This window comes from Salvia splendens, chromosome 16 (assembly GCF_004379255.2).
Source record: "Salvia splendens isolate huo1 chromosome 16, SspV2, whole genome shotgun sequence".
Classification (NCBI taxonomy): domain Eukaryota; kingdom Viridiplantae; phylum Streptophyta; class Magnoliopsida; order Lamiales; family Lamiaceae; genus Salvia; species Salvia splendens.
Window position 1 is genome coordinate 6,649,743 of NC_056047.1, and position 27,380 is coordinate 6,677,122.

The 27,380-nt window shown below is 36.9% G+C and overlaps 5 protein-coding genes across 7 annotated transcripts; 1 reads left to right on the forward strand and 4 right to left on the reverse strand.

The window, feature by feature from the left end:
• Positions 1-670: 670 nt before the first annotated feature.
• LOC121769917 (inactive beta-amylase 9-like) lies at positions 671-3,655 on the reverse strand. Its single transcript, XM_042166700.1, has 3 exons — positions 3,181-3,655; positions 1,928-2,410; positions 671-1,591 (listed from the first exon to the last, which is right to left on the reverse strand). The coding sequence occupies exons 1-3, from the start codon at positions 3,439-3,441 to the stop codon at positions 785-787; spliced, it is 1,551 nt and encodes a 516-aa protein (XP_042022634.1). The 5' UTR covers positions 3,442-3,655; the 3' UTR covers positions 671-784.
• A 1,748-nt stretch (positions 3,656-5,403) lies between these two features.
• LOC121772305 (probable serine/threonine-protein kinase At1g54610) lies at positions 5,404-9,256 on the reverse strand. 2 transcript variants are annotated; one of them, XM_042169344.1, is made up of 9 exons: positions 8,973-9,256; positions 8,823-8,904; positions 8,157-8,720; positions 7,778-8,062; positions 7,374-7,691; positions 6,779-7,006; positions 6,560-6,660; positions 6,359-6,470; positions 5,404-6,258 (listed from the first exon to the last, which is right to left on the reverse strand). In XM_042169344.1, the coding sequence occupies exons 3-9, from the start codon at positions 8,559-8,561 to the stop codon at positions 5,950-5,952; spliced, it is 1,758 nt and encodes a 585-aa protein (XP_042025278.1). In that variant the 5' UTR covers positions 8,562-8,720; positions 8,823-8,904; positions 8,973-9,256; the 3' UTR covers positions 5,404-5,949. The 2 variants fall into 2 exon arrangements, with proteins under 2 accessions (XP_042025278.1, XP_042025279.1); XM_042169345.1 differs by lacking the exon at positions 8,823-8,904.
• A 4,875-nt stretch (positions 9,257-14,131) lies between these two features.
• On the reverse strand, positions 14,132-15,696 carry LOC121771116 (UDP-glucosyltransferase 29-like). Its single transcript, XM_042167905.1, has one exon. It carries the CDS (start codon positions 15,643-15,645, stop codon positions 14,293-14,295), a length of 1,353 nt encoding a protein of 450 aa, XP_042023839.1. The 5' UTR covers positions 15,646-15,696; the 3' UTR covers positions 14,132-14,292.
• A 1,291-nt stretch (positions 15,697-16,987) lies between these two features.
• Positions 16,988-20,970, reverse strand: LOC121769846. Of its 2 annotated transcripts, none has more exons than XM_042166611.1 (11): positions 20,601-20,970; positions 20,337-20,477; positions 20,081-20,235; positions 19,900-19,993; positions 19,141-19,211; positions 18,950-19,056; positions 18,480-18,601; positions 18,220-18,308; positions 17,822-17,881; positions 17,617-17,721; positions 16,988-17,431 (listed from the first exon to the last, which is right to left on the reverse strand). In XM_042166611.1, the coding sequence occupies exons 1-11, from the start codon at positions 20,614-20,616 to the stop codon at positions 17,312-17,314; spliced, it is 1,080 nt and encodes a 359-aa protein (XP_042022545.1). In that variant the 5' UTR covers positions 20,617-20,970; the 3' UTR covers positions 16,988-17,311. The 2 variants fall into 2 exon arrangements, with proteins under 2 accessions (XP_042022545.1, XP_042022544.1); XM_042166610.1 differs by having other exon boundaries at positions 20,700-20,969.
• A 134-nt stretch (positions 20,971-21,104) lies between these two features.
• On the forward strand, positions 21,105-27,022 carry LOC121769848 (ATP-dependent Clp protease proteolytic subunit-related protein 4, chloroplastic-like). Its single transcript, XM_042166612.1, has 7 exons — positions 21,105-21,404; positions 24,321-24,524; positions 25,553-25,608; positions 25,968-26,094; positions 26,215-26,292; positions 26,443-26,556; positions 26,672-27,022. Exons 1-7 carry the CDS (start codon positions 21,168-21,170, stop codon positions 26,741-26,743), a joined length of 888 nt encoding a protein of 295 aa, XP_042022546.1. The 5' UTR covers positions 21,105-21,167; the 3' UTR covers positions 26,744-27,022.
• The last annotated feature ends 358 nt before the right edge of the window (positions 27,023-27,380 follow it).

Consider the following 27,380-nt stretch of genomic DNA (forward strand, 5'->3'; position numbering starts at 1 on the left):
ATGTTATGGCACGTTCAGTGAAGCTAAGGCTCCTTTCTTTAATCATGATTTTGTATTTGAGGCCAAAAATACACAAACAAACATACTCCTATATAACTTGATTTTTTTTTATCACTTGCCATGTGTAATACTCCTAGTTGCGATTCGCATGGCCCATGCTTTTGGGGAAGAGCATCCCACACGGTCGCAACTCATACGGATTGCAGAGGAGGTGGACAACGTGCTAGATGCATGGATCGTGCGCAAGGGTGCATATGGCGCACGAGTCTTGAGATAGTGAAACCCTACCCTTTTATCATTTTATGAATTTTTTTTACTTTGTTTAAGTTACACTCTTGACTAATTTCTCCTTGAGACTTGTATGAACTAAAAATACTTGCGGGCCCACATGGAATCCTCTCCTATCATTTTTTTTTTCTTCGAATAATAATAGATGTTTGACATTTTTTGTAAATAATTGTACAAAAGTCTAAAATACCGAAATAAATCATAGGAATAATTGCGTTGATATTAATGTAGCTGGGGTTTGCTAGTTCGGTGAGCCGTAAATAGTATGGGGTGACATCATAAATAGTAAGCTCGCGCTTCGAGCTCCAACTTACAGAAACGGCCTCTAATAATTTTAAGAGGTCGAAATGTTTGCAGAAAAGGGGAAAAAACACTCACTGCATAACAGTTTCAAATTTGCCTCTTATAATATCAATGCATCATCACTATCTCTGTATATATATATATATATATGCAGTTTGCAGGCGAAACAAACCTACAACAGACTAAGACCACCCTACGTTGTCTGAACTTCAGACCGGCTGGTCATCCGGACGAACTGTGCGAACGGAGAAAAGTGCTCCGGTGAGAAGAAAGAAGCACCCATTCTCTGGTATGTGAACGTGTCCACCAATGTGTTCGCGTCCAGTACTGTCTTCTTGATCTGATCAAAGCCCCCGGAGAGGCCTGAGGGCAACGAATTCTGGCCGGACACCGTCACTCCATGCTTTCTGCACGAAGACGTTATCTCCTTGAGTAGCGACTGTGGGCTCGACAGGATCTCAGCCGGCTGTTGCTCATCGGCTAGGTCCATCCCGGGGAGAATCATGCTGCAGGAGTTTCTTGAGAAGATTCTAGCGACACCATCGTAACCATCCCGGTTGGCAGCGTTGTAGAACCCGGCCGTGAGCTCAGCCGGGCGGGAGCGGGTCAGGTGCCAAGAGTGGATGAGAGGAACTTTACCGGACATGGCAATGCCGGCGTCTTTGAAGGTCGAAGAAGCGAGGGACAAGATACGGTCACCGTGAGATAACAGCTGACTCGAATACCAGGAGAGGAAGAAATCGCCGTAGGGTGTCTCCCAAGATCCGCCGTTTTCAGCGAAGAAGCCTTCGGAGAGCGGAGATCGGTCGTGGCTGGGGGTGTCGTGGGGACCACCAAGACCCCATAGAGGACTTCCATTTGTCTCAGCATGCTGCTTTAGATTTTTAAGCATGTATCTGTCATAACACTGGAATTCTCCGGCTCCCCGGTTGCTTTTGTCGAGCGGGTGATGAGATGGATATCGAAGCTCGCCATCCGGTCCGAGCCCGATCGATACTCTCTGTTGAATATAAGAAAGGACCAACTATAATCAGCAAAATATAGTGTTTGCTAGTTCAAATTTAATGACTAACATCACAAAAACTTATGTGAGACGGTTAGACGAGTAAGATGTACAGACATGTCAAACATCCGGATTCAAGTCCATATCCAATAGCACATCGGTGTTTCATAGTGTTTGGATCCGGATCATGACAGTCCGAAAAACATAACCCCTAAGACCAGCTTATACGAGAGTCTCTCTTACTCGATCAAAATGAAAGCATTTTTAATCAGCAAAAGCAGAGCTGTAAGTTCAAAGGACGCATCCTTATCCTATCAAGCAAGAGAGCCTTACCGTGATTGTAGAACCCAAGAAAGGCGAGAAGGTAGCTTTGAAGTTATCACAAAAATCTCTGTACACTTGGACCGGAGTTTTTCCATCTAAAACAGGAACATCATCCACGGCAAATGAAAGACAATCTCTGCACTGCTGTCCCGACTTATCCGCAAAGTAGATGTCTGGATCGCCTTCACCTATTCGAGAAACCCATTCTGGAAGGCGAATCTTGCATTCTTCTGAAGTATGGAAACAGAGAGAGACATGAAGCTCAAGGCCCAATTTTTGTACCACTTCCACAACAGCAAGGTAGCTTGTCCATTCATATTTCCCCATAGCTTCCTTCTCAACTACTCCCCACCAAATTGGGAGCTCAACACCCTTCACACCCAATACTTTCAAAGCCTTCAGCCCTGCAGCAATTGCTCGTGCACGGCTTATCTTATTAGACTTGGAGACTGTGTCAAGAGGCAGACCAACGAATAACTTGATCCCATCAACCTGCAATCCAAGGTAAAAAGCCTGTCATGTATCCATCTTTACAAATTTGTAAATACAGCATTTACATTTCTATTTATCTCAAAACCGATGGGAAGCACATGGAATATCAAGAACAACACCACACACAAGTTTGATGAAGTCATGTTGATTTTTTAGCTTTTAAAGGAGAAATTCCATTGATTGGAACATATTAATAAGCAGTTACATTCTTACCAGTCACAATACCAACGGGAAGCTTGTCAGATATCTCAAGGACAATGCCACACACAAGTATGATGAAGACACATTGATTTTAGATGAGTTTATAAGCAGGTAACTTCAACTTTTTTTTGGAGAATTTCGATTGAATATAACAGGTTCTACATTATATAGTACAAGAACAGATTCATCTTTTTCTTATTTTAGAACATTGCAAACCTTATTTTGGATCCTTTAGTAGATAATTCAACAGAATTCTAGCACCAACCACAAAAATTAACATAGATCCTAATGCCAAATTTCTCATTCATTCCAGACACGATCAATAAAGTACATTACACATTTGTTTTCATTTTACCACTTCTCTAAACAATGCAAAACATTTAATCGATTTCAAGACTTCAACCTTAAGTAGATAATTTCTGCAAATTAAAAACCATGAAAAAACAAAAGATCAACACATACACGTATCAAAACCTAAAGTAGAAAATTTCATTTCTCATCACTTCAAATCAACCCAAAAATGAAAATACGCAAGAAAAAAGTGCCTTAACACGAAAGAGAGAACTTACAAGCTTGGTTCTTGAAATTATTGGAGTTCTCTCAGAATTGACAGCATCTGCAGTTTGAGCAGAAGCAGAGGCTCTGAGAGTGAAACCCGCTGCAGATTTCCACTGCAATTTCAAGCTTTGATTCTGAACGAAGCAACACGCCTTCGATTTATTCTTCAAATTACAGATTTCAGCACCCAAATTCTTGCTGAAACTAAACAGCCCAGCATCACAGCTTCTTCCCAAATTCACCTGGGAGCTTCGAATCACTGAAATCTCCATGTTTGCATAGAATCCAGATAAAAAAGAATCGAATTCCAAATCTTTGAGGGTCTTCTTCGAGGAAATCGACTTAGTTTCTGGTTGAATTCGTCTCAAATTCTCTACTTGAATCGGCGAATATTGGGGGAAAAGGGCTCGAGTTTGAATCGAGAATTTGAGATTAAAAAAAATAAAATGAATGAAATGAAGAAGATTGTGAGAAACTAATTAGTTGGATTTTATAGAATTTTAATGGAATATATTTTGGTTGATTAAACAAAACGACAGAAATTTTTGGACCACATCAAAAATGCAATGAGAAAGAATTATTAGTAATTATTTTTAATTTGATAATCTTTTCCACCAAAACAGTAATTTGTTTTTATTTTCTAAATTTTACTACTACTACTACTAGTATTATTTTAAATATATTCTCGATCCTATATAAATATTTTTTCACTAGTAAAACTCATAATTTGAAGAGGAAAAAAACGTACTCCAATGGTTTGATTTGAGGAAATAAGTTTTGTTAATTTTATAGTTTGGTAATTTTATCTTTGTAATTTCCCTTTTCCGCCAAGCAGAATCCCAATTAATTTGGATCACAGGATATTTTTATGGATAAGAGAGACGTGGAGACACCGATGACATGTACTGATAAAAACATTTAATAATTTTAATACCCATTTTTATATTTAAATTGGGTAAAAAATGACCTGACACGTGGCAATGCCCATATGCAAGATGACTAGTTGCTGACTCACTTTCCACAAAATTTGATTCTGTGACAGTACAATATTGAGGAGGTTAATATTATTGAGACAGATACATTATAAAATATGGAAATTGGTAGTACATGTCTTTAAAATAAAATGTTGCACAAACCTCAAAATCTGAGCTGCAATTAACTGTGGATAAGGTTCTGTACTATAGTGTGAGCTGTCCATGCTGAATCTATCAAAATGTATAATGTTAAATAGTTAAAAAATAATGAAATTTGATTAAATTATGATTTATTATGGAATTTTAAAAAATGACCAATTATATAGTATTATATAATTTATCATTTTTTAAACTGTTCCATAGTCTATAATTTGAGCAAAATTATGTATCCTTTTTGCAAACAATGCAAACAAAACATACAACTATTTAAACGACGTCATTAATACATTTAATCAATTATATCTTTAATTTTTATACATGTACGAATTACATTGATAAATTTAATAACGTAGCATGATGAATTTTATGCTGAGATAATTTGAAATTGAAGTCATGATACATTGGCCATTTAAAAATTACAAAATAAATTAGAATTTGATCAAATTTCATAATTTTTAACATTATTTGTCCAAAATATAATTAATCCACGTGGGCATTGGCATGATAGGATCACGATCCACCGAATAATTTTTAGATATTAAATATTTAGATGCCCAAGTTATTCTTATTTATAGCATTTCTGTGATGGTAAATGCCAGTTAAATTTTGATCACTTAACATTATTTATATTGATGATTGTTTAACCATTTACTACTACTTTAATAAAACCGAAATTTATAAATAAAAAAAATTAATATTTTACCAAAACAACAAAAAATATACTTTAAGAAACAAACACTGAAAAATAGATAATCAAATTTAATTTCTAAATTAATTTTTGAAATAAAAAAAATTAATTGGGGCGTCACATGTCAGCCCCACTCATTAGCCGATTAATCAATGCTCTCAATACTTATTAATATTTATATTTATTTAGTAATACTAGTATATAAAATTGATAAGCAGCACAATCCATGGGCCCAAAATCTAACTTTGCAAATTGCACACACGAGAAATTGTGATAAAAATAAAATGACACATATCATAATACTACTAGTATTACTTACTCTGCATGTAATAATCTGTAACTCTAAATAGGACAATTTTTTCATTTCTTTCTCATCTTTTGTCGGGGTTGGATTGGGATTATAATATTCAGCATAATTACTAAAAGTAAATTATTTCATTGAATTTTTTCAGCATCCTGGTTAACTAAAAAACAAAATTAAAGCTACATAGAAACAACACTACAGAAAAATCACTAAAACAGCAAGATTTCTGATATCCAGAGAAAAATAAATAAATACCTTTTGGGTATATACCAATGCAACACAACATCTAGCATTGGTGTTTTCCTATAGCAACCAATCGACGGTCGTTACTCGTGAGCACGCTCTGATTAGCTCGATATAGAAGGTGTTGGTGGGAACCGAACCCATAACTTTTCAGTCACGAGATTGCCCCAAACAATCGAAAACCAAGCCACGGAAAGGGTTTGAGAGAGTGATATTAAACCTTAACGAGGCCAAAATGTTGTGTTAACATACGAGAAGAAAAGCTCTACTGATCCCAAAAGCAGTCGAAAACACCATCGCGACTAGAAGATTTCGTTGCCTCTTGAAACAGTTCAATGTTTCTTGGCTCAGACACAGCACACAAATTTGCAGCACCGGTACCTCCATGTGTTGATCAAGTATAAAAACAATGCTATGTTACCGTGTCTATCTCGTTGCTTCGGGTGGAGCTCTTATCTTTACGGTGATCCTTCTTCGATGGCTTAGATTTTCTCCGTGGAGCTCCAAACGAGGAAGGGTTTGCCAGCGGGCCCGACCAGGTCTGGATCGGGTCTTTGGCATAGGAGAAGTTCATGGAAGAGAATGGTACGTCAGGAGGATCAAAGGCTGGGTCGATGTGATGAGACGAGCCCAGAGGGAAACCAAGCCCTCCATCCTGGTGTGGAGGAGGGAACTTTTCGCTTTTGCTCTTTGCGTTTGCGTGGCTGATCAGGCGCCGTCTCTGTTTTGTCGTGGGCAGGAAAAATGAGCATATATCGAGAGGGCAAGCAAGTGAAGTCATATGAAGGCGACAAACATGAAATGAGAATATAAAGGCGTACATCGATGTTGGTTTGTAGCTCAGCGTTGGCTTCAGGAGCAGGCATTGCTCGGTTTCCTCGGGGACGAGCCTTCTTGCCAGTGTCATTTTGGGGTTTACCAGCAGCTCTCAGCCTACAACCACATAGATTCATGTAAAATCTTGAATCTGATGGAGGTTAAGGTAAGTGAAGATACATAGTCAAAGAAACTATTCCACAAACCTTCGTGCTTCTTCATCTCGACGCTTGGCGTCCATCTCCTTACTTGGTGGATACTTCGGGAGGCTGGAAGGATCACACGCATATGGCTCGGTTGTGAAGAACTATGACAGGTAAAATGATAAAGACAAAACCCTGTATGAGCTCAACCTCATTTTAAAACCGTGTATTCTTACGAATTTTGATGCACATGTAATATATCGGATACGAAAGAAGGCTTACTTCGCTCTCTAGTGCCGCTGTAGCAGTTTGACGTTCGCTCGGATCAATTGCAAGGAGAGTGCCGATCAGAGACAATGCTGATGGTGGGAAGTCCTTAAACGTCTCGTTTATGCATCTTTTATACGAGTGTTGGGGCTTGAATATGGTCGCGTGAGGAAGCTTCGCCTTTTTCCAGTACTCTTCGGATGGAGAGCCACATAGCTTGAAAATTCTGTGCAGCTGTTCCACCTAAGCACCACCAATTGGATTCAGTTACGGCTGTAAACCAGCGTCCGAAACAAAAATTTCTAACGCAAATTCACGAGTTTTGCCTCAAACATGAGGAAGCCTAGACCAAGATAAGCTTTGTAAATCAGCCATTACTCGAAAGTCTAGTACCGTTAGAAAAAAAATATAAACAACGGGCCTTTTAACCAATCCTACTCTACCGTGCACAGTGAGGTGAGGCTAGGAAGTGGCTAGACGAACTTGTTCGATGAGAACCTCAAATAACAAAGATTGTATCTGAAACACCTAGATTATGAAGCCTAATATCATCATTGTCATTGACCAGACGTGTTAGAAGATCAATAATAAAAGATGACAGAAACTATACCTCGGTTCTTCCAGTCATGATAGGCTTCCCAGCGAATAGCTCGGCCAGAATGCAACCCGCGCTCCACAAGTCCACACCTACACCATACTCAGTGGCACCAAGAAGCAGCTCCGGTGGCCTATACCAAAGGGTGACCACACGACTAGTCATTAGCTGCTTGCTATTAGGGTCATAGGTGGAAGCCAATCCGAAATCAGCAATCTTAAGCACCCCTGCATCATCAATGAGGAGATTTGACCCCTTGATATCACGGTGCAACACATGGCGGCCATGGCAGTGTTCGAGGCCAGATATTAACTGATGCATGTAGCATTTGACCTGTCATTTCATTCAGATTGTAAGAGGAACTTTTTTGAAGCGAGCTGCAAAAAGGATACGAAACACGTAGATGAGATGAACCCAACCTGAGGCTCAGTAAACTTGACCCCAGGGCTCGATGCAAGGCCTGCCAAATCATGCTCCATGTAGTCAAACACGAGGTACAAACTACACGACATCCGTGATGTCACCAAACCTAGCAACTTCACGACATTGGGATGATCCAAGCGGCGCAAGATCAATATCTCCCTTGCCATGAACCTCACGCTCTCCGGTTCCAAGTTATCGAATCTAACCTTCTTTAACGCAACAATCTTCCCCGTTATGCTGTCTCTAGCTTTATACACATTACTATAAGTACCTTGTCCAATCTAAACATAACCACAAACACAACAAAGCATACAAAAGAATTAGGTAATGCAACAACTTAGGGAAAACAAAGGAACTAAACCAGCAACTTCTTGCCTTATCAATCTTTTCAAATGAATCAGCACGACGAGGTGTCCATCCATTGATAGCCTCCCCGGCCACAGCAGAGAGCCAAGATGGCCACCCGGCAGCTACTTGCTCTCCATGGATGTTCTTAGGAGGATTACTCAGCCTCGGATTTGGCCTCGACCTTCTCCTCCCACTTCTTGGCCGTCGTGCATTCTCATCCTTCCGCTCCACCTCCTCCTTTTGGCCCCCATTCTGAATTTCACCACGCCCTCCTCCACCACCACCTCCCTCCTCAGATTTACTAACTGAACCAACCACTACTTTCTCTCTCCTCCCTGATAGCACGGCCTCATCTTTCTCTCTCTCCCTCTCAACTACAAGATCGCCACTGGGTGGCCTCGACTGGATCTGTTTCCCAAAAACACACCCCATTTCTCAATAATCCAAAACCTCATTTCTCACCACATACTACACTCTTGCACAACATCCAAAACCCACCAGAATATAACCACCCTTCAAATAAAAATCAAATCTTTACAGCATACAAATTTCTGAACTCCCAAATCAGATCAATCTTACTCACTGCAGCACCTGAAGTATTCAATAGCAACCAATCAAATGTGCATTCCACATCGAATTAAGGAAGAAATATACAATCTTGTACTAAATGGGAAAGAAAAACCGTAGCTTTACCACTCGGGGGAGCAGAATCATAGCAATAATTGAAATACAACAAATCAAGCAAGTCAAAAATGAACAAGCTGCGATAGCATACCTACAAAAAGCAAAATACAATCATACAACAGTAGAAACTATTAGCAAATGGATATTTGTGCGCCTTACTTTTTTTTCCTTTCCTGCTGCCCTTTTCTTGTGGATTAATCAAAAGGATCAAGAAATTAAGCTTCGCAGTTGAAATCCCACTTTCTACTTTGGTCAGGAAATGAAAGAGGAAAAAGATTAGTTTTTTAGTGTTTAGTGCGAGTGGGGCAAATGATCAAACAGCAGATCTGCGCTACTGAGTTGTGAGTGACCAATTTGCTCACATTTTTTCTCGAATACAATATAATGCTATAATTGCTTATTAGAGACAGAAAGCGTGTGCTTGGTTGGTTTTAGGCTTGGACAGAAAATGAAACAGTTTTTTCTTGCAAACTTCCAAGTCAAACAAGTAATGTTTTTTTCCAAGGTATTATAAAACATTTTGATTTTGGGGAAAATATAGTATTTTTATAGTTTTTGTTGCATTTAAATCATAGATTGTGTTTTAGTGGGTGAATAAAAGACAGAAAATAGATGATAATTGCATCAAAACATATTTAATCAAATTATATACTAAATAAATTGTGGGTGATAAGCTATAGTGTGTGTCGTTGTGTTATGAATGTAGATAATAAATTATTTATATCATTTTCAGGTCAAGATCACCTACTACACAAACTAAATAATAATAATTTGTAATTTCTATTTCAAAGAAACATTAAAATCACTTTCATTTTGAATGAGAAAGAAGGGCATAATTAAATAAAAAAGAAATGTATAAAGCGGGCAAGTGAATCGTAAAAAAAAGTAACAGTAACCTAACAAATTTGACAAGTGAAAACAACATCTGGAAATTAATTATTTGTGAGTGAAAATAACATCTTTTACAGAAAACTCCACATTATAGAATATGGACTATGGAGTAGCATACGATACTAGTAACTTATTGAATATGGTGGATCATATATATAAGAAGATGTACCTTTATTTTATATATAGATTATACGAGTAGTGATCTAGGGAAATCACTACTTAATATAACTAGATACACGAATTTAGTTCACTATAAGAGCGATTTAGTTCATTACATGAAGGAGTGAACCAAAACATCATTACAGTGAACTAAATTCTCCACTATAATGGTGTTTTGGTTCACTTCTTGTTTTCAAATTTATATTGTGAACTAAAACGCCCATATAGTGAACTAGATCGCTTTGATCTAATTGCTTAGATTTGTTCTCTAGTTATACACTTAATATTAATTATACTTTGATCATCCACCTATATTATAGACTTTAGATATAATATTGATTTGAATATCATACAAAACATATATGCTTCATTCAAAGGCCTTGTTGTCACTATTGAAAAATATATAGGACTTCATGCACATTAAGTTGTAGAATAAAATACTCCCACTGTCCCACAATAAAAATCATATTTTGTCATTTTTGTATGTTCCTTAATAAGAGTCACATTTTACTTTTACTATAAATGGTAAGTATGTCTCATATTCTACTAACTCACTCCACTCACATTTTATTATAAAATCGATATAAAAAAAGTGGGTCTCATATTCTATTAACTTTTTCAGCTCACTATTTTTTACATTTCTTAAAACTTGTGTCCACACCAAATGTGACTCAATGCGATAAAGGGAGTAGTAATTTTTATAGGATAACCTAATTTATTTTCGTATCTATAAACTAATTTAGTTCTATCTTGTGTAATACTCCCTCCGTCCCGGACTACTCGCACATTTCCTTTTCGGCACGGAGATTAAGGAATGAGTGTATAGCAAAGTCAACAATTGCGGCTGTAGGTGATAATTTTTACTAAAAATGGAAAGAGTGCAAATAACTTGGGACGCCCAGAAAGGAAATAAGTGCAAGTAGTGCGGGACGGAGGGAGTATTATAAACTAATTTATGGATATAATACTAATGTTGGGTTACATCTTTTAAAAATGGGGGAGATTTTGTCATTTGGAATTTAAATTTAAGATATGGTGATAGCAACCCAACATCCAAGATTAGTCTTGACAATGACACATTCAAAATGTGGGGACAATATATTCATTCAAAATTATTTAAATTCAAACATAGTTCATGTGTAATTGACAAAAGTTGATATAATCATTATAAGCTGTCCGTATATTTCAACCAAACAATTGAAAGAGATCTAAATGTGCAACATTATTCACACATAATATATCATGTTAGATAGTTTAGTAATTTATGAAAGAGTAAATAAAATATGAACTTTATTTCCAAAGCTTCCCTTTCTTTTTCAATACCAGAATTCCAAAGTCAAACTTAACGTAAACTCAACAGAAAACACAACTTTTAAGCTAATTATGGTTTACCTAATCCATCATATGAGAAAAGAAAAGGAAACAAACGAATCTGTCTTGTGAAAGGTATAGTTTACTATATGATTATTTCCATAATTAAAAATATTTCCAGAATAATCAACTTTTAAAAGAAAAATATATAGGTATATGGCATTTTTTAGCACTTTAATTTTATTTTTACCTTCTTAATTACTTTTGGTTCTATAAAAATTTAGTGTAGTGTTAATTGGAAAACCTATGAAATATCAGTAGGTTCTCAACAAAATAATACTAGTAGTATAATATTTTCACTGTTATTGATACATTTCATGTGAAAAAATGACCCACGGTGATAAAAAAAAATGACATTATTATAAAAATAATAGACATGAGGTATAAAAATAAAATAACATAAGTATTGTTTTAGATGAATAACTTAAGTTTTCTATACATGTCAATTCGCAGGCAAACATTACTCTATGAATCACCTCAGTTACAAAATTATGTAAGTACGAGATGATGGAAAATTTCAATAATTAACACTGGGTTTATATAGATCAATTAAATTATTTCTCTGGTAATAATATTTATATACATAAGTTAAAAAATATTTAATTTAGTAGTAATAACTAATTTGGTTATTAATGACTACTAATATATTATCGAAATTGGACCGTATGTTTTGCACAGTAAACTATTTTTAGTGGAAATTTTGTTTATAAACTTAGAAGCATTTAATGCTAGTTAAATTAGTCTAGCCCATCGCAAAATTCAACAAGCCCCCCAAAAAATAGCCCAAAATTCAAACCCATGCATTAATTTAAGTAAATTTAATTTAAATTTAAACTTACTTAAAATAAGTTGAGATAAAAAAATTTCTTTCAAAATATCAATAACTATATTGTGCATCCTAAATTATGCAATTACTACACCAAGTTATGCAAATATGCAATATTCACTGAAACAGTTTACAAATTGTCTAATGATAACCGATTCGTTATAGTATATGGATAGCATAATGTGCCTATAGCGGTTTCAAATTACAGTGATATGCTTTTAATTTTGGAATTTTAATGGTTTAATATTTCAAAATTTTCTTTTATTATATAATTTATATTGTTTAATTATTTGCTTTGAACCCGATTAGCCTCCTAAGCTAGTCCGAAATCCAAATGCTTAAGGGTATGATTGGAAATTTTTAATCTGATAAAATTTAAACCCAATTAACCTGCACCCGACCACAAGCCGAGTAGAGTTGATCAGAAACTCGGTGGACTGGCCCAATTGACATCCCTAGATGGAACTTTCCAAAATGAAAAGTAACTCGTTTATAGTGAGACGAAGAGGTAGTAAACAATAAATGAGATAATTATTCACGGACGAACGGAAATGATAAAATGAGACAATTAATGGCTGATGAAGAAAGTATATTATATTATGTGATAGTAGGTGTAGTTCTGAAAATTTCTTAGCTCTATAATATGTAGAGTGAAGAGGTTTGGTTTATTCAAGAAGTTAAGGTCGTCTTTGTGTTTTTGGGTTGTTCATTCAATTCCATGTTAGAGATTTGGCAATAGGACGAAACTTCTATTAGGGTGCGTTCGGCATCACGAAATTCGGGGGTTGCAATTCCAATTCCGTTGTTCGGCAATATAAAAATACCTAGAATTGAAATTGAATTCCAATTCCACACTTTTTAAATCCACAGCTTCAATTCCATATCTCAACAAAAGAATGCTAATTCAATTCCACGTAAAGCAGGTCAAATTTTATAAAAAGCGCGGATCTTTTTCCGGGTTAAAATACAAAACGGGTCATATAAAAAAGGAGAAAATTAGATCATTTCTCCCCTTTCTCCCTCTCTCTCTTCGCGTGCCCTAGCCCCTCTCCTCTCTCTCGATATCTCTCAAACCGCGATGCGCCCCCGCTTCATCTCTAATGATCGATTGATTATGATCAGGCAATGATCCAAATTTCTCCCCATCTTTCTGTTTAAATTTCATCTTTCTCTTCATATATCAATGTTGGTTCTTTCTTTTTTTCCTCGATACCACTATATATATAGATATGCTGAATAGTTATTTTTCAATACCAGATTGATGTAATTATTGATTGTGTGGTAGTATGATGGTGGTTAGCTATTGCTGTATTGACGTATAAGTTGTTCCATTTTTTTGCTGATAAAAAATTGATGTAATTATTATTTGTGTGGTAGTATTCAATTCCAATTCGTGTACCGAAAAGACCCTTGTTTGTGGCACAAGGTTTTAATGAATTTGGGGTGAAAATGAGTTGTTTTGGGCCCATGAAATGAGCAAGGCCCATATATCGATTCTCACTTACAGTTGTTATCTCTTCGGAGCCTACCCCTCAGCATAGTATTCCCCTAGCTGTGTCACTCAAGACTAAAAATTATTTCCTAACATTTGCCCCTCACCTCCACATGTTTATAAGAATAGTGGATTTGCTAACATATCCATATTTCTTATCACCACAGCTTCCTCTCCAATGATTCCATTGTTTTTGCGTAGGGAGATTTCACTGGTATTTTGACTATGAAGTTACATTTACGAAATATTTCGAATCTAATTGACAAAAAAAGTAGTGCCAAGTCTGAACACCCAAAATGTTGCCGGCATCGTAGTCTGTTGAATTGTGATTATTTTAATGAGAAAATCGATAAAGAAAAAGAAATATAACTCATTATCTAAGGCAAATTATTGAAAATGTAGCTACAATTGGTGAAAATCCACAACGATTTGAAGAAGCAAGGCAGCACTTATTTCATGCAAAAAAACTCATCAGTTTCTTGAAGAAGAGCAAAGATTTGAAGAAGGTGAGGCAGCTAAAAATTTCCTTTTTGAATAGGAATAAGTCTCTTGTAAAAATTTCAATTAAAAAGTGTCGTGTTAATTGATAATGGTAGGAATTCAATTCATTAATAACTGCAGCTGAAATAAAATTAACATTATAAAAGCGAAGCAATATAGGATTAAAAAAGGTAATGGTGACCAGTTTGTATCTCAAACCACTAAAAAAGGGACGAATATTCTTTGTATAACGTCACAAATTAATCCTTTGTATACTGTCTCCTTCCCTTATTCGATATTCTGGAAAGCTCCTCCACCACTTGATTCATGGCTTCCTCCTCCTCCACCTTCATCTTCTCCCTCAACTCCCCCACTCTCCTCCTAAACCCTTCTCTCCCCTCCACAAACACCTCATTAATAGCCCTCGCCACCCCTTCCCCATCAAACCCCCCATCCTCACCCCTCTCCACCTCCACCCCGATGCCGGCCTCCACCGCCAGCCTCGCATTCACCGGCTGATCCGCCTTGAACGCCACCGCCACCATCGGAACACCGTAGTACACGCTCTCCGTCACCGAGCTCCACCCGCAATGTGTCATGAACCCTCCCACACTCCGATGCCCCAAGATGGCGGCCTGCGGCGCCCACCCCCTCACCACCACCCCCTTCTCCCTCCTCCCCTCCGGCACGGCTGCGTCATCCCCCACCGGAGACCGAGCAACCCATATGAAGTTAACACCACTTACCTCCAACCCTTTTGCTATCTCCACCATCTGCTCCTTTGACACATAATTCTCACTCCCAAATGAGATGTAGAGAGTTGAGCCTTCCTCTCTCTCACCGAGCCATCTCATCATCTCGAGGTCTTGATCATCAACACCTTCGTCGTCGCCATGCGCGATCAAGGGACCGGTTGGGACGAGCTTTCTCTCGCATAAACTAGACAGATAGTCCATGTACTTCCCCTCAAACGCTCTGTAGCTCTTGATCAAGACTATCTCACAAGAGAGTTTGAAGATGCCGAAGATGAAGTCTCCATCATCAACATTCTCGACTTTGATGGCGATCATGGCCCTCTTCTCGTGCTCTTTCAACCGTATGGCGTCGGAAGGGAAGGTGTCCCAGCTCTTATGAGTGTGGTGGTGGTGGAAGAAGGCGAGCGAGGTGGAGCCAGAAGTGCAGAAGAGGACGGGCGGGATGCCCTGGGCTGCCGCAGCCCTGGCTGCCCAGGGCTGGAAGCCGTCGTAGATGAGCAAGTCGGGCTTGACGTCAGCGATGATGCCGGAGAAGGCCGGAGCTGACATCTGGAAGGCCTTCATGAGGGTGGGCATGAGGTGGGGTGGGATGTTCTTGGTGGTGTGGTAGTGTGGAGGGAGGTCAGGAAGGGATGGGAGAGGAAGTTCGACTAGCTCGATCGGGATATGACCATCGTTGTCGTTGTTGAGACTGTTTCTGACGGAGTCGAGGTTGATGGATGTGGAGCACAAGTAGACATGGAAGTGTTTCTTGACAAGGCCTTTTGCTAGTTCAAGAAAGGGAAAAACATGGCCATGAGCCAACCATGGAAACATCAACACTCTCAACTCACCGTGTTTTGAATTCATGGCGGCCATCTCTCTCTCTCTCTCTCACCTAAATTTTGAGGTATATGTCAAATAAATGGGCTGGAATTAATTAAATAAATTGGTGGAGGAACAGTCACCTCGACAACATCACATAAGCAATAAGTTAATGCAATCTAACATGTAGCTAGTGATGGGCTGTCCAACCAAATCCCGATAGAAGGTTCTACAACTAATCTTAGTTGGCCTAACCTAAGAATAAAGAAAAGAGAAAAGGCCAAAATTGGTCCTGAACATATAGTCATTTTATGATTTTGGTCCTAAACATTATCTTTTGGATTTTTTGGTCCTGCACATATGGACATTTGATCATTTTGGTCCTCCGTCAATATTTCCGTTAAAAACTAACGGTCAACATTATCTTTTGGATTTTTTGGTCCTGCACATATGGACATTTGATCATTTTGGTCATGCACATATGGAATTTTGATCATTTTGGTCCTCCGTCAATATTTTCGTTAAAAACTAACGGTCAACGGCCGATTTTTGACTAAAACAATGGGTTGGGTCGGGTCGTGTTTGGGTTACACGTTAAGAAAAAAATAATATTTTCTTAAAATCTAAGCATAATATTTTCGTTAAAATCTAAGCATAATATTCTTAAAAAATTAATTAATATTTTTTAATTAATAAAATTAAAGTATAGTATTTTTAATTAATTTTTTCATGAATTTGAAGAAAATATTATGCTTAGATTTTATTAAAAATAATTTTTTAATTATTTAATTTTATTATATAGATTTAATATTAGTATACTTTAATTTTATTGTTTTGATTAAAAAATGATTATTTTAATTTGGTAATTTTTAAATCGTATAATAACATCATGTTTAAATCGTATAATAACATCATGTTTTAGTCGTTATAATATTTTTAATCAACAAAAATAACTAAAAATTAAAGTTTTATAATTTTTTAATTAATAAAAAATAATTATTTTTTTTCTTAACGTGTAACCCAAACCCGACCCGACCCAACCCATTGTTTTAGTCAAAAATCGGCCGTTGACCGTTAGTTTTTAACGAAAATGTTGACGGAGGACCAAAATGATCAAAATTCCATATGTGCAGGACCAAAATGATCAAATATCCATATGTGCAGGACCAAAAAATCCAAAAGATAATGTTGACCGTTAGTTTTTAACGAAAATGTTGACGGATGACCAAAATGATCAAATTTCCATATGTGCAGGACCAAAATGATCAAATGTCCATATGTGCAGGACCAAAAAATCCAAAAGATAATGTTTAGGACCAAAATTGTAAAATGGCTATATGTTCAGGACCAATTTTGGCCTTTACTCTAAAGAAAAATGTGTTGACATTTAGAGAAAGACTGAAAATCTTGGTCTATCTGCCAAAATGATTAAAACATTATTTTGGGATGTCACAATATTTCACGAGAAGATAAGGAAATAGAAATTTCATTACTTCAAAGTTTATCATTTCGAAAAGCATAATAATGCCTATTTTATGCGCTTGTGCAACTAGCAAAAGAGACGTCGCTTTCGGATTTGCGGTTATGCTGAAATTGTTTATCTGGAAACGATGGAATTTGCAAGCGTGTCAAAATTTCTTGCTGCAGCAGAGATCATAGAATTCAACTAGCCTGTCTTGTAACAAAACCCTTCGCTATTTGATACCAAAACCCAAGGCTTCTAAGCAGAAATGGGTCTGTTTTCACCAAACTGCACCGGGGTGACGTTTTCTCTCACACCCAAGCTTTGTAGAGCACTGATCAGCTCCGAGATATCTGTTTGTAATGCTGCAGCAAATGCCTGAGAAACGTGCGAGATTAGATTCTCACATGCAAATGACCACTAGGTTGGCTACGGAAAGCTAAACGTCCTGTAATAACTTGAAATGTTCTAGTTTCATAAATCATGCCACGGCGGATGACGAGATGAAAAGGGACCATAAAAGCCTTACAGTGAAAAAATTATGAAAAAGGAAATTAGAATACCTTTCTGTTGTCGTCATTTTGATGCTTTATAACATCCAAAGGCCATTCGCTAACTAGCTTCTGAAGTTCAACCGTGGTAGATGGCCTTTTGAGGTCAGAAACAGTCTGGGCATACAGAAAATACTCACCTCAAAATTTGCAACATGACGGGTTTAAAATTGATTTTTTTTATGTACTAAATTATTGATACCAGTCTAATGTTTACCTGATAAAGCACTTGAATGATTGCAGCAGCACTTTCGGGCTTATGCTCAAGAAGGAAACCCTGGACACATCGAGGTTAAGCTTCATGTACAACAATGCAAGATCCTTAATATAATAGTGCATATAGTGGCTACTGGCAATCATACAAAACAATCCAAGTTAGACACAAAATTTCAAGTTACTTGTAACTACTCCTCCTAATGTTTGCACTTAACAGTTATGTGGGATAAAGTATGGCAAGTCATTGATAGAAAGAAACTAGAACCTCACTGGCAATAAACGACCAGGTGATAAAACATTAAGTGATGAAGAATAATCAAATAATCTTTTAAGGGGTCGGGTCAAAATCCTCAAAATTCTCAACAGCGCAGGAAGCCAGTAGCAGATCCAATACATTACCTTTGCACAGGAAAATCCAGTCGAAACACTATGCTTTTTCATAGCCTGTGATCTCCAGTTCTCAATCTTCCATAAGGATTCAACATCTCCTGCAAGAATAAGCATTAATGAACTAGTTAGACATTTCTTCATGTGAAGAATAAAATCCCGTCATTACATGATCAAATACTCATAATATTATACTAAGCCAATCATTTGAAACAGCGGGGGGAAATGATATCCAGAAAGTAAACTCTAATCAGAAAAGAAACAGTTAAGACCTTTTTTGGCAGCGAATTCCATCCACATGTCAAATGAAGTCTGTCTGAGGCTTACTCCTGATTTGACGAACCTTTTCCCATTCTTCGATATCAGATCCCATCTGTCCGTGTTACAACATATGCTGCAGTAGGCCAAATCCAGTAGGAAAATGTAAATTTACAAGTGAAACATGTGTAACAAAATGAGGGAAAGAATATTCCCAATCAGTTAAAAAAGTAGAGAATCAAAAAACTGTAAACAACTAAGACCAGATGGAGCTGCTATAAATTATACTACAACATCATTAACCTAATCATTTCTCCATCATGACTCTAGCTAGGTATGCATGTCTTGTCATAAATTTCGTTTGAGAAGAAAGGGAAGGGAGGAAATAAGAAAGGCCACGAAATACAGAAACCAGACAGTTAATATTGAAATTCAGAAGAGTCAGTAATACAAAAATTAAAAGGGTTTGTTACTTAACACATACCTGAAAAGTATATCTACCGTGCCAGGTTGCAAAGGTATATAATTTTTCATCAAAACTTTAATTACTTTAACCATCAGTTTCGCATCATTATGTTGTTTAGCGTGCAACTGCATCCATGAAAGAAACACTATAAATGTCCATGCAGGCTTGCAAATACACAAAAGGAGACAATTGAAAGAACATGTACGTACCAAGAGCTGGTGAGCGCAGCCAATGTCAGGAGTCAATCCATATAAGTTGTGCTTCCACAGTGCCTTCATACCTGTTTGCATATATTGTTGTTAATATTCCATACTGATAAGAAAAATGAGGAGCATAAAAGAAAGATCATCGATAAGGTTGGACCTTACAAATAATGATGTTATGATAAGTAAAGGGTCATAGAAAGAAGAAAATTATAAATCATGCAGAGTGATGGCTAAGGGCAGGCTGGCAGCTCATTTGGCAGGACGCTTCCCCTCTAACCAATAGGATGGGGTTCAAGTCACCTCCAGTGAGTGAGTCTGGGTTGTGTGACTTGTAAATGTAATTCAAAAAACAATCATGCAGAGTTTGATGACTGTCACAATAGGAAAATACCTGATTGTAATAAAACTAGCAATTTTTTAGTACTCAAAATACATGACACCAAATCACTAGTAACACAATTATTGTCTTAATTCATTTCCTAGAAAGAATGCATTCTTTCTAAATCCATATTATCAACCAAACAAGGGAGCGAGCATGTTCTCATCAGCATAGGCATACCAAGGGCAATTTGTTAAATTTTGTGCTAGAAAATGTTGGAAATAATATTCTAGGCGTCTTAGGCCATGTCAAGGACAATAAGATTGTAACTATACATATACACATATAAGGTCATACAGAGCATCAGATGTGGGTGAATGAAAAAAGAGAAAGAAAGAAAAAGAAGAAAACACATTGTCCAAATATGAAAATAAGACTCTTACCAAAGTCAACAGCTCCTGCACGAACACAAGCCTGTGTAACTGCCCTACAAAGTGCGCTGTTAAAGTCATTGGGTATCCTAAGATTGGAGAGTCTCTGCAACCCATAAACCAAAAAAGACATATAAACAAATAAAAAAGAAAAAAAAAACAAGTCTGGGTACCAAAATTAATAACTACTTACAAAAGCCCGAAGTTTCGGCAGAATGTCAAACAAGAGCTTAACATCTTCAGTGGTAGAGCATTTAGCAATGAGCGACCACATCCATGCATTCGGAGGTGCAGTTCTTCTCTTTGCAATACTGTCTAGCAACTTATCGTATATTTCCTTCACTGTCTCTGCACCAAAAACAGCACATGGATTTGCAAGCTAAATAAACTCCAAAAATCGACCTTCTATACCCATATAAAAAAAACTAGCAAATGTGTACAAGTATAACCATCTGCAGCTGAAGCGTTTCCACTCTCTGGCGCTTCTGAAGAAAACAATCTGCTCGATGCCATAATTGATACTGGTGGGATTTGTATCGTATCTTTTCGATTAAATAATTCAACATTTGAAAAACCTTCGTGCATATTCCCTGCAAATTTGACCATATCACATGGAATAAATACATTGCAACGATGCCTAGTATGCCAGTCTATCAATTTGAGGAAAAAGAACACCTTTCCTAACAAATGTTTAACATAAATGCTTCCAATACCTAAATTATTTTGCATTATTCAGCTCCAGTCTTCATTTACAGAAATTCGGAGTTCACAGTTTGATATTCTAAGACTAATTAATTGTGGAGAAATCGTACGTGAGAAAAACGCAGCGGAGTGAAAGCCGCGGCGCAGTGAGCTGAACTCACAACACGAGTCCATGGACACTAGGTTGAGCAAACTCGGCGGAGGGTTTCTGAAAACCCTAGCCGACCTACGCGTTAACAATCCGATAGCTTGCATTTTCTCATACATTCATTCCACCACTGCGCTGAATCAAAAATGGGGAGATTTCTCACAGCCTTGAGCTAGAAAGTAGAAACATACGAGTTTTTAAACCCTCGACACCAATTATTTTCTCTCTCTCTTTCTCTCTATAAAAACCTACACACTGTAAAATCTCTAACCACAGTAATTATATTCAGAAAAAAATGGAATTCGTTTTTTTACAGCTATAATTAACTAACAATAGAATATGAAAATAAAATTACCCAACCTTGTTTACTTTTACTTCAACAAATTAAAATCCAAAACCTCCCTCTCTGTTTCTCTCTCCTACTGCAGCTATGGCTTCAATCCTGTTTCCGACTACCCGAATGAGACTAAACACCACACTAAGTGTACCCGCGCCTCCTCCTACTTCGCCATCTTCCCGTAGGCCATCTCCGCCCACCACTTTTCTCTCTCCATTCGTTGGGGGAAGCGTCTCCGGCGACTTTGCCGGTCTAAGGATCCGACCCGCTTCCCTTATTGATAGCTCCTCCAATTCGACCTCTCGAGGGAAGCGTGGCGTTGTTACTATGGTATTTTATCCCTAATTTTTCTTAAATTGTGGATATGTTAAGATAACTCTGCACTTTGCACGCTAGAATTTAATATCGCCTCAATCGTATTCCAATTAATTTTTAGGGTGAGACCATGCATTTCTTCTTAATTGGAATGAAATTGGGATCGTCGTCACTACTCACTAACTCACTCTAATTGTTAGCTCATGCTTGTTTCTTATCCAGGATATCAAGCTTTGTAGTCCACTTGCTCAGCCTTGTTTTGATATTCATATAAAACGTCTAGCTGGTTCTTCCAACATCTTGATTATTTGATGACCATCGCTAGTTTAAAGGCTCATCCTCTGTGGATTGTTAAAAAATATACTCTTTTCTGGTGACTAGAACAGGAAATACATTCAACTGCCCCATTTGTTTTGAGAACTAGTTAAATCTATTCCACTTTGTGTTGGACCTGGGTGAAGAAAAGTTGTGGCTTGAATAGGACATAAAAGGAATTCGACGTCTTGATCTAAATTCCTGAGTGTAAACATGTAGCCGGCATCATCATATAATTCGTATTCCTTTACTTTTTACATGAACTCTGTTGTGTTTCCTAATTCAGATTTTTTTTTCTGGCACAATTTTATAGCTTAATTGTTTAACTATACTCCCTGCCACAGATTGTTAGGTAACTTGTTGAGGTCTTTCTACTTTTGTTCAAGCCGAATAATGGAATTCCATTTTAATGAAGGAGATCAGATTTATTCCGGAAGAGGGAGTGACACATAAGGGTTATGCGTCGTTATTAATGAAACGCACAACCCTTATGCGTCTTTGGTTAATGACGCACAAGGGTTATGCGTCGTTTAACGACGCATAAGGGTTATGCGTCTTACCTTAATGACGCATAACCCTTGTGCGTCACACTGGTTAGTATTCTTGCCTGTCACGCAGGTGACCCGGGTTCGATCCCCAACAATGACGCATTTTTTTAATTGATTAGTATTTGATAAAAATGAGTTATTCTAAACATTTGTTTTTGGCAAATACATATTACTCTTATAAAAGAATTAATTAAAGAAGTTAATTGGAATTATTTTACGAATTTGATAGACACTTCGCATAAGCTTCTTTTGTTACAAACATGTCTCAAATAATTTCATTTGAATAATGGCTTTGACTTGGCCAAGCTCCATTTAAAATGAAGTAGTATTAAATCAGAATAAATGGAACCTAACAATTTTTGGAGTCACCGATGTTTTATCTATTTCAATGCTTAAATAGACCCACACAAGTTTTTGTGTCATATTAATGCATTTATAAGATATTTCGCATTATTTTTTATACGTTGTGGGAATTTTATTTAAAAGAGGGCATGCTTTTGATTTTGTTTCAATGGAATCAAACTTCATAATTTTTATTAACTTCACAAATTAATTATTGTATTGTGGAATAAGATTAATTATGAATTTAAGTATATTTCATTTAATGGTTTTGTTATAATTATAGTTACTTTTTAAAGTTTGTGTTGATTTTAAAGTAATCGAGGGTGATAAACATAAATAATAAGAGTAATATGTATTTGCCAAAAACAAATGTTTAGAATAACTCATTTTTATCAAATACTAATCACTTAAAAAAATGTGTTGTTGCCAGGGATCGAACCCGGGTCACCCGCGTGATAGGCAGGAATACTAACCAGTGTGACGCACAAGGGTTATGCGTCATTAGGGTAAGACGCATAACCCTTGTGCGTCATTAACCAAAGGCGCATAAGGGTTGTGCGTTTCATTAATAACGACGCATAACCCTTATGCGTCACTCCCTCTTCCGGAATAAATCTATTCTCCTTCATTAAAATGGAATTCCATTAACATGATTTACCAAAAAAAGAATTGTTCCGTAACTTGTTCAGCCTGCCATGACCTTGATATATCATAACCAGTGGCTATAGCATATCTCATGAATATGCTGAGTTAAATCTAGGAGCACTAGGCACAACAAAATACCAGTTCACATTTTACTTATACTGTGTGGATTATGAAGGTTATATGAGGTTTAATTGACATTTTAACTTATTAAAATACTCTAGATACTTAGATACACATTTGACTGATAAGATTTAGATTACTTTTGTTTCTTGCTAATATATGCCAAATTTACTTTATATAAATTTCTTTATCATAGTAGACAGCCTCAAGGGTTATGATACTTGGCATAGTAGAGCTTTAGTCTTCAAGTTTTGATTTGTTAGAAGTAGAACCATGCATCACCAGAAAAACATATTCGAAACTAAGATCTTGGTTAATACTAAGAAAAGATATTGGTAGTTCACTCTGATACTCATGCTTTTCCACTTTAGGTTTCTCAGACCACGCATTAGGCTTTTCTACTTTGTGGCTTGGGTATTTTATGTATCATCCCAAATTGCTTTCTTTGTCATAGTTTTGAGATGTTCCAGGGTTTTTCATCATGTTTGTTTTCATCTATACCCTCCCTTGGCTGTAAATGTAGTCTAGGACCAGTCTAGGACCACCATCTATATTAAACCTGAGACATGTAAGTTGAAGACTGATTATAGATGTTAGATAATTAAATTTATAAGAAGTGTATAAGTTCCATTAACAAATTGGTTGAGCATACGATTCTGGCAAACAAGTCTCTTTTAATTAGCAAAGGAAGCTGGAAGGATGTGGATGTTGGTTCTTCTGTTGTAACTCTTAATGCTATTTCCTAACATTTTTAGTGAGAGGACATATAAAGTTATATACATTGACCTTGTTCTAGAAATCTTATAAGTACATCACTTTTTTCAATCCTTTGCGGATAACTAGATTTGGTATTGGTAGGGTTTGATTGAACCTAACTTGAAGTTGGCCCACTCCGGTGTTGTGAGTTATCTACTGCCCTTAATGGCCGACTCAATGTTGATCTTTCGTCTTTACGTTACAGGTAATCCCTTTCTCCAGAGGAAGTGCATGGGAGCAACCTCCACCAGATTTAGCATCATACTTGTACAAGAACCGCATTGTGTATTTGGGGATGTCTCTAGTTCCCTCTGTCACTGAACTGATACTTGCTGAATTCCTTTACCTACAATATGAAGATGAGGAAAAACCAATATATCTTTACGTAAATTCCACTGGGACGACCAAGGTTAGCTTATCATTTTGAATGTTTATCCATCCCTGGCTTCAGCGTCTGCATTTCAATGTACATATTGCTATTTTTATTTATTGGGAAACGAAACAAATGACTTCAAAATTTCACCAATTTGCTTTTCGGGGAAACTAAAACAAATGACTTCAAAACTCCACCCGCATGCATTGCACCGGCAAACACATCAAATTGCATACCTAGACACATGGAATATCCCCAGATTTGGGTGTACTTTAATCACCTGTCACATGATCCTTCCCCTCTTCATATAACCTTGTCTGTTGAAGAGTGTTCTTCCTCAAGTATGCCCAAGTATCAGTGTCCAGCTTTTAGCATTGGTGGTTTACAAATTCATTTTACCTAGAAATGGTCTTGTTTTGATTTAAATGTGATTTACCAAGAAACATTACCCGGCCAAAGTTTGTTGTTGTGAGCTTATCACATTAATAGTTCATGGTTGAAATTCGGGCAAATTATCTAATATCTACTTGCCTACAGTAGACCTTTTAATACGACTACACCAAGGGGGCTGAAGGTGTATTCGAGGTGTAGGGATCAAGCTGATGCAGCGACTGGGTCTTAATTATTTTGATTATTTTATAGTGCTTGAGTCTTAGTTATTTTTATTATTCTCTTTTTCAGTTGGGTTTTATGTAGACTGACTTTTAGGGTTTTATACAGGCCTGTGGGGTTATTACTATTAATAAGTGTATCTCCACTAATTAAGGACTTTGTTTTTCTGGAGATTAACTGTGGTTTAGGCTGTGTGCATAGTGTGTACTCTGTGACTCTAGGTGTTTATGTTCTATTTTATCTCATTGTTCCCTCTTACCTTCACTCTATCACCTTTAGATATGGATACTTTCCTCCCCTTTTTGCAACGTAGATCTCATCATTTTGAATTGAGATGTCATTAATGTATGGCTGTACCAGAAGGCAATAAATTGTAGGTTCTTACATTTGCTAGTCACTGGAACATTCATGTCCATTTATTCATGTTTCCATTGTTATTTTACTTTCTGCAGGGTGGTGAGAAGTTGGGCTATGAGACAGAAGCTTTCGCAATATACGATGTTATGAGGTTATAAATCTGTTACTGTGCTACAAAATCTTTAATCCTAGCTAATAGCTATCTGTATGTAAAGTTAGTATGGACATCCACAGAAACCTAGCTCAACATAATATGAAAATTTAATGGCTACATCATGTAACAGGAATAATAATATGTCATGGTGATAAAATTACCAGAAATTGAGGCAAGATTGAGCGAATGCTTTTCTTGAATCTTTATGTTCTTTTACCATTCCAAACTTGGAGTCAAACCTCCTTTTATTTTTTTCTCATTCAACATGCTTTAAAGAACTGTAGAGGTTATTGAGCAATGAAGAAACAAATATCTTTTCAATTTCATTTGCAATTCTTACATTTAATTCCTTACAGATATGTGAAACCACCAATTTTTACGCTATGTGTGGGCAATGCATGGGGAGAAGCTGCACTTCTACTGGCTGCTGGGGCAAAGGGGAATCGATCTGCCTTACCCTCATCAACAATAATGATCAAGCAGGTTTACTTTAAGCCATACATGGCTTTGCATTTCACTTTGATTGGTTCACACGAATAGATTGTTTCCCTTTAGTTTGTTTGTAGTCTTCATTCTTATATTAATTACAAATTTACTTTTCAGCCAATTGCCAGGTTTCAGGGTCAAGCAACAGATGTAGAGCTTATGAGGAAAGAAGTTAGAAATGTGAAGGCTGAGTTGGTAAATTTAAAAGATAGCTTCCCTAATTTATTCCCCAGAAATTTCGTTTTAAAAATTTTATAAGAGGATTCTGCGAAGCTGCATGTTTTAATTCCCATCTCTTATCTCTGTGTCAAGTTTCGTTTAAGAAGTGCATATTTGATTTGAAAGGTCAAACTCTACGCGAAACACGTTGGAAAATCACCAGAGCAGATCGAAGAAGACATAAGGCGTCCAAAATATTTTAGTCCCAGTGAGGCTGTTGAATATGGAATCATCGATAAGGTACACAATCTGAAGGTCCAAAATATTCAGATTGATCATTTCAGTTGCCCCATGTAGCATTATTATTTAGAATTTCAGAGTGTTCGGTAACAACACTATTGTTTGCAATCTGAAGGTTCTGTACAATGAGAGGAGTAGTGAAGACAGAGGAGTTCTGTCAGATCTTAAGAAAGCTCAACTTATTTGAAGTGCTTTTGGGTCGTCGGTTGGGCCAGAGTAGCAGGATGCAGATTTATCAAACATGGATTCAAGATTTAATTACGTTATAAGATGTTGGAGTGGACTAGGGGGAAGGATCTGGAAGACTGAAATTGTGATCCAAAATGACTGCAGCTTCTGTGTTTCAGTGGAAAGCTAGTAATTTTACTGTGCACAAAGCCAGTGATAGTTATACCTTTTGTTGGTATGTTAATGTCATGTCACACTAACATTTTATACAAAAGTTTGAAACCAAATTATTGGAGAATTGAGTCTCAGGATTCTTGGTTATATAATACTCCCTCCGTCCCAACAAAGTTTAGTCGTATTCCTTTTTAGTCCGTCCCAACAAAGTTAAGCCATTTCCTTTTTTAACAAAAGACAAAACATCTAATCACTCTTATTGTATTCCATCATTTACTTTACTCTTTAGTATCTTTACTACTTTTTTCATCTCTCCTATTTATTTAATATAAATTCTTATTTTTCGTGCCTAAAATTTTTGTCTCAACTTTCTTGGGACGGATGGAGTATAAGGGCATCCACTATAAGGCGGACACTTCCAATAGTCCCGCCCCTTTTTTGTCCACAACCCAAGTTTATTTGTCCGCGGCCACAAAAAAAAA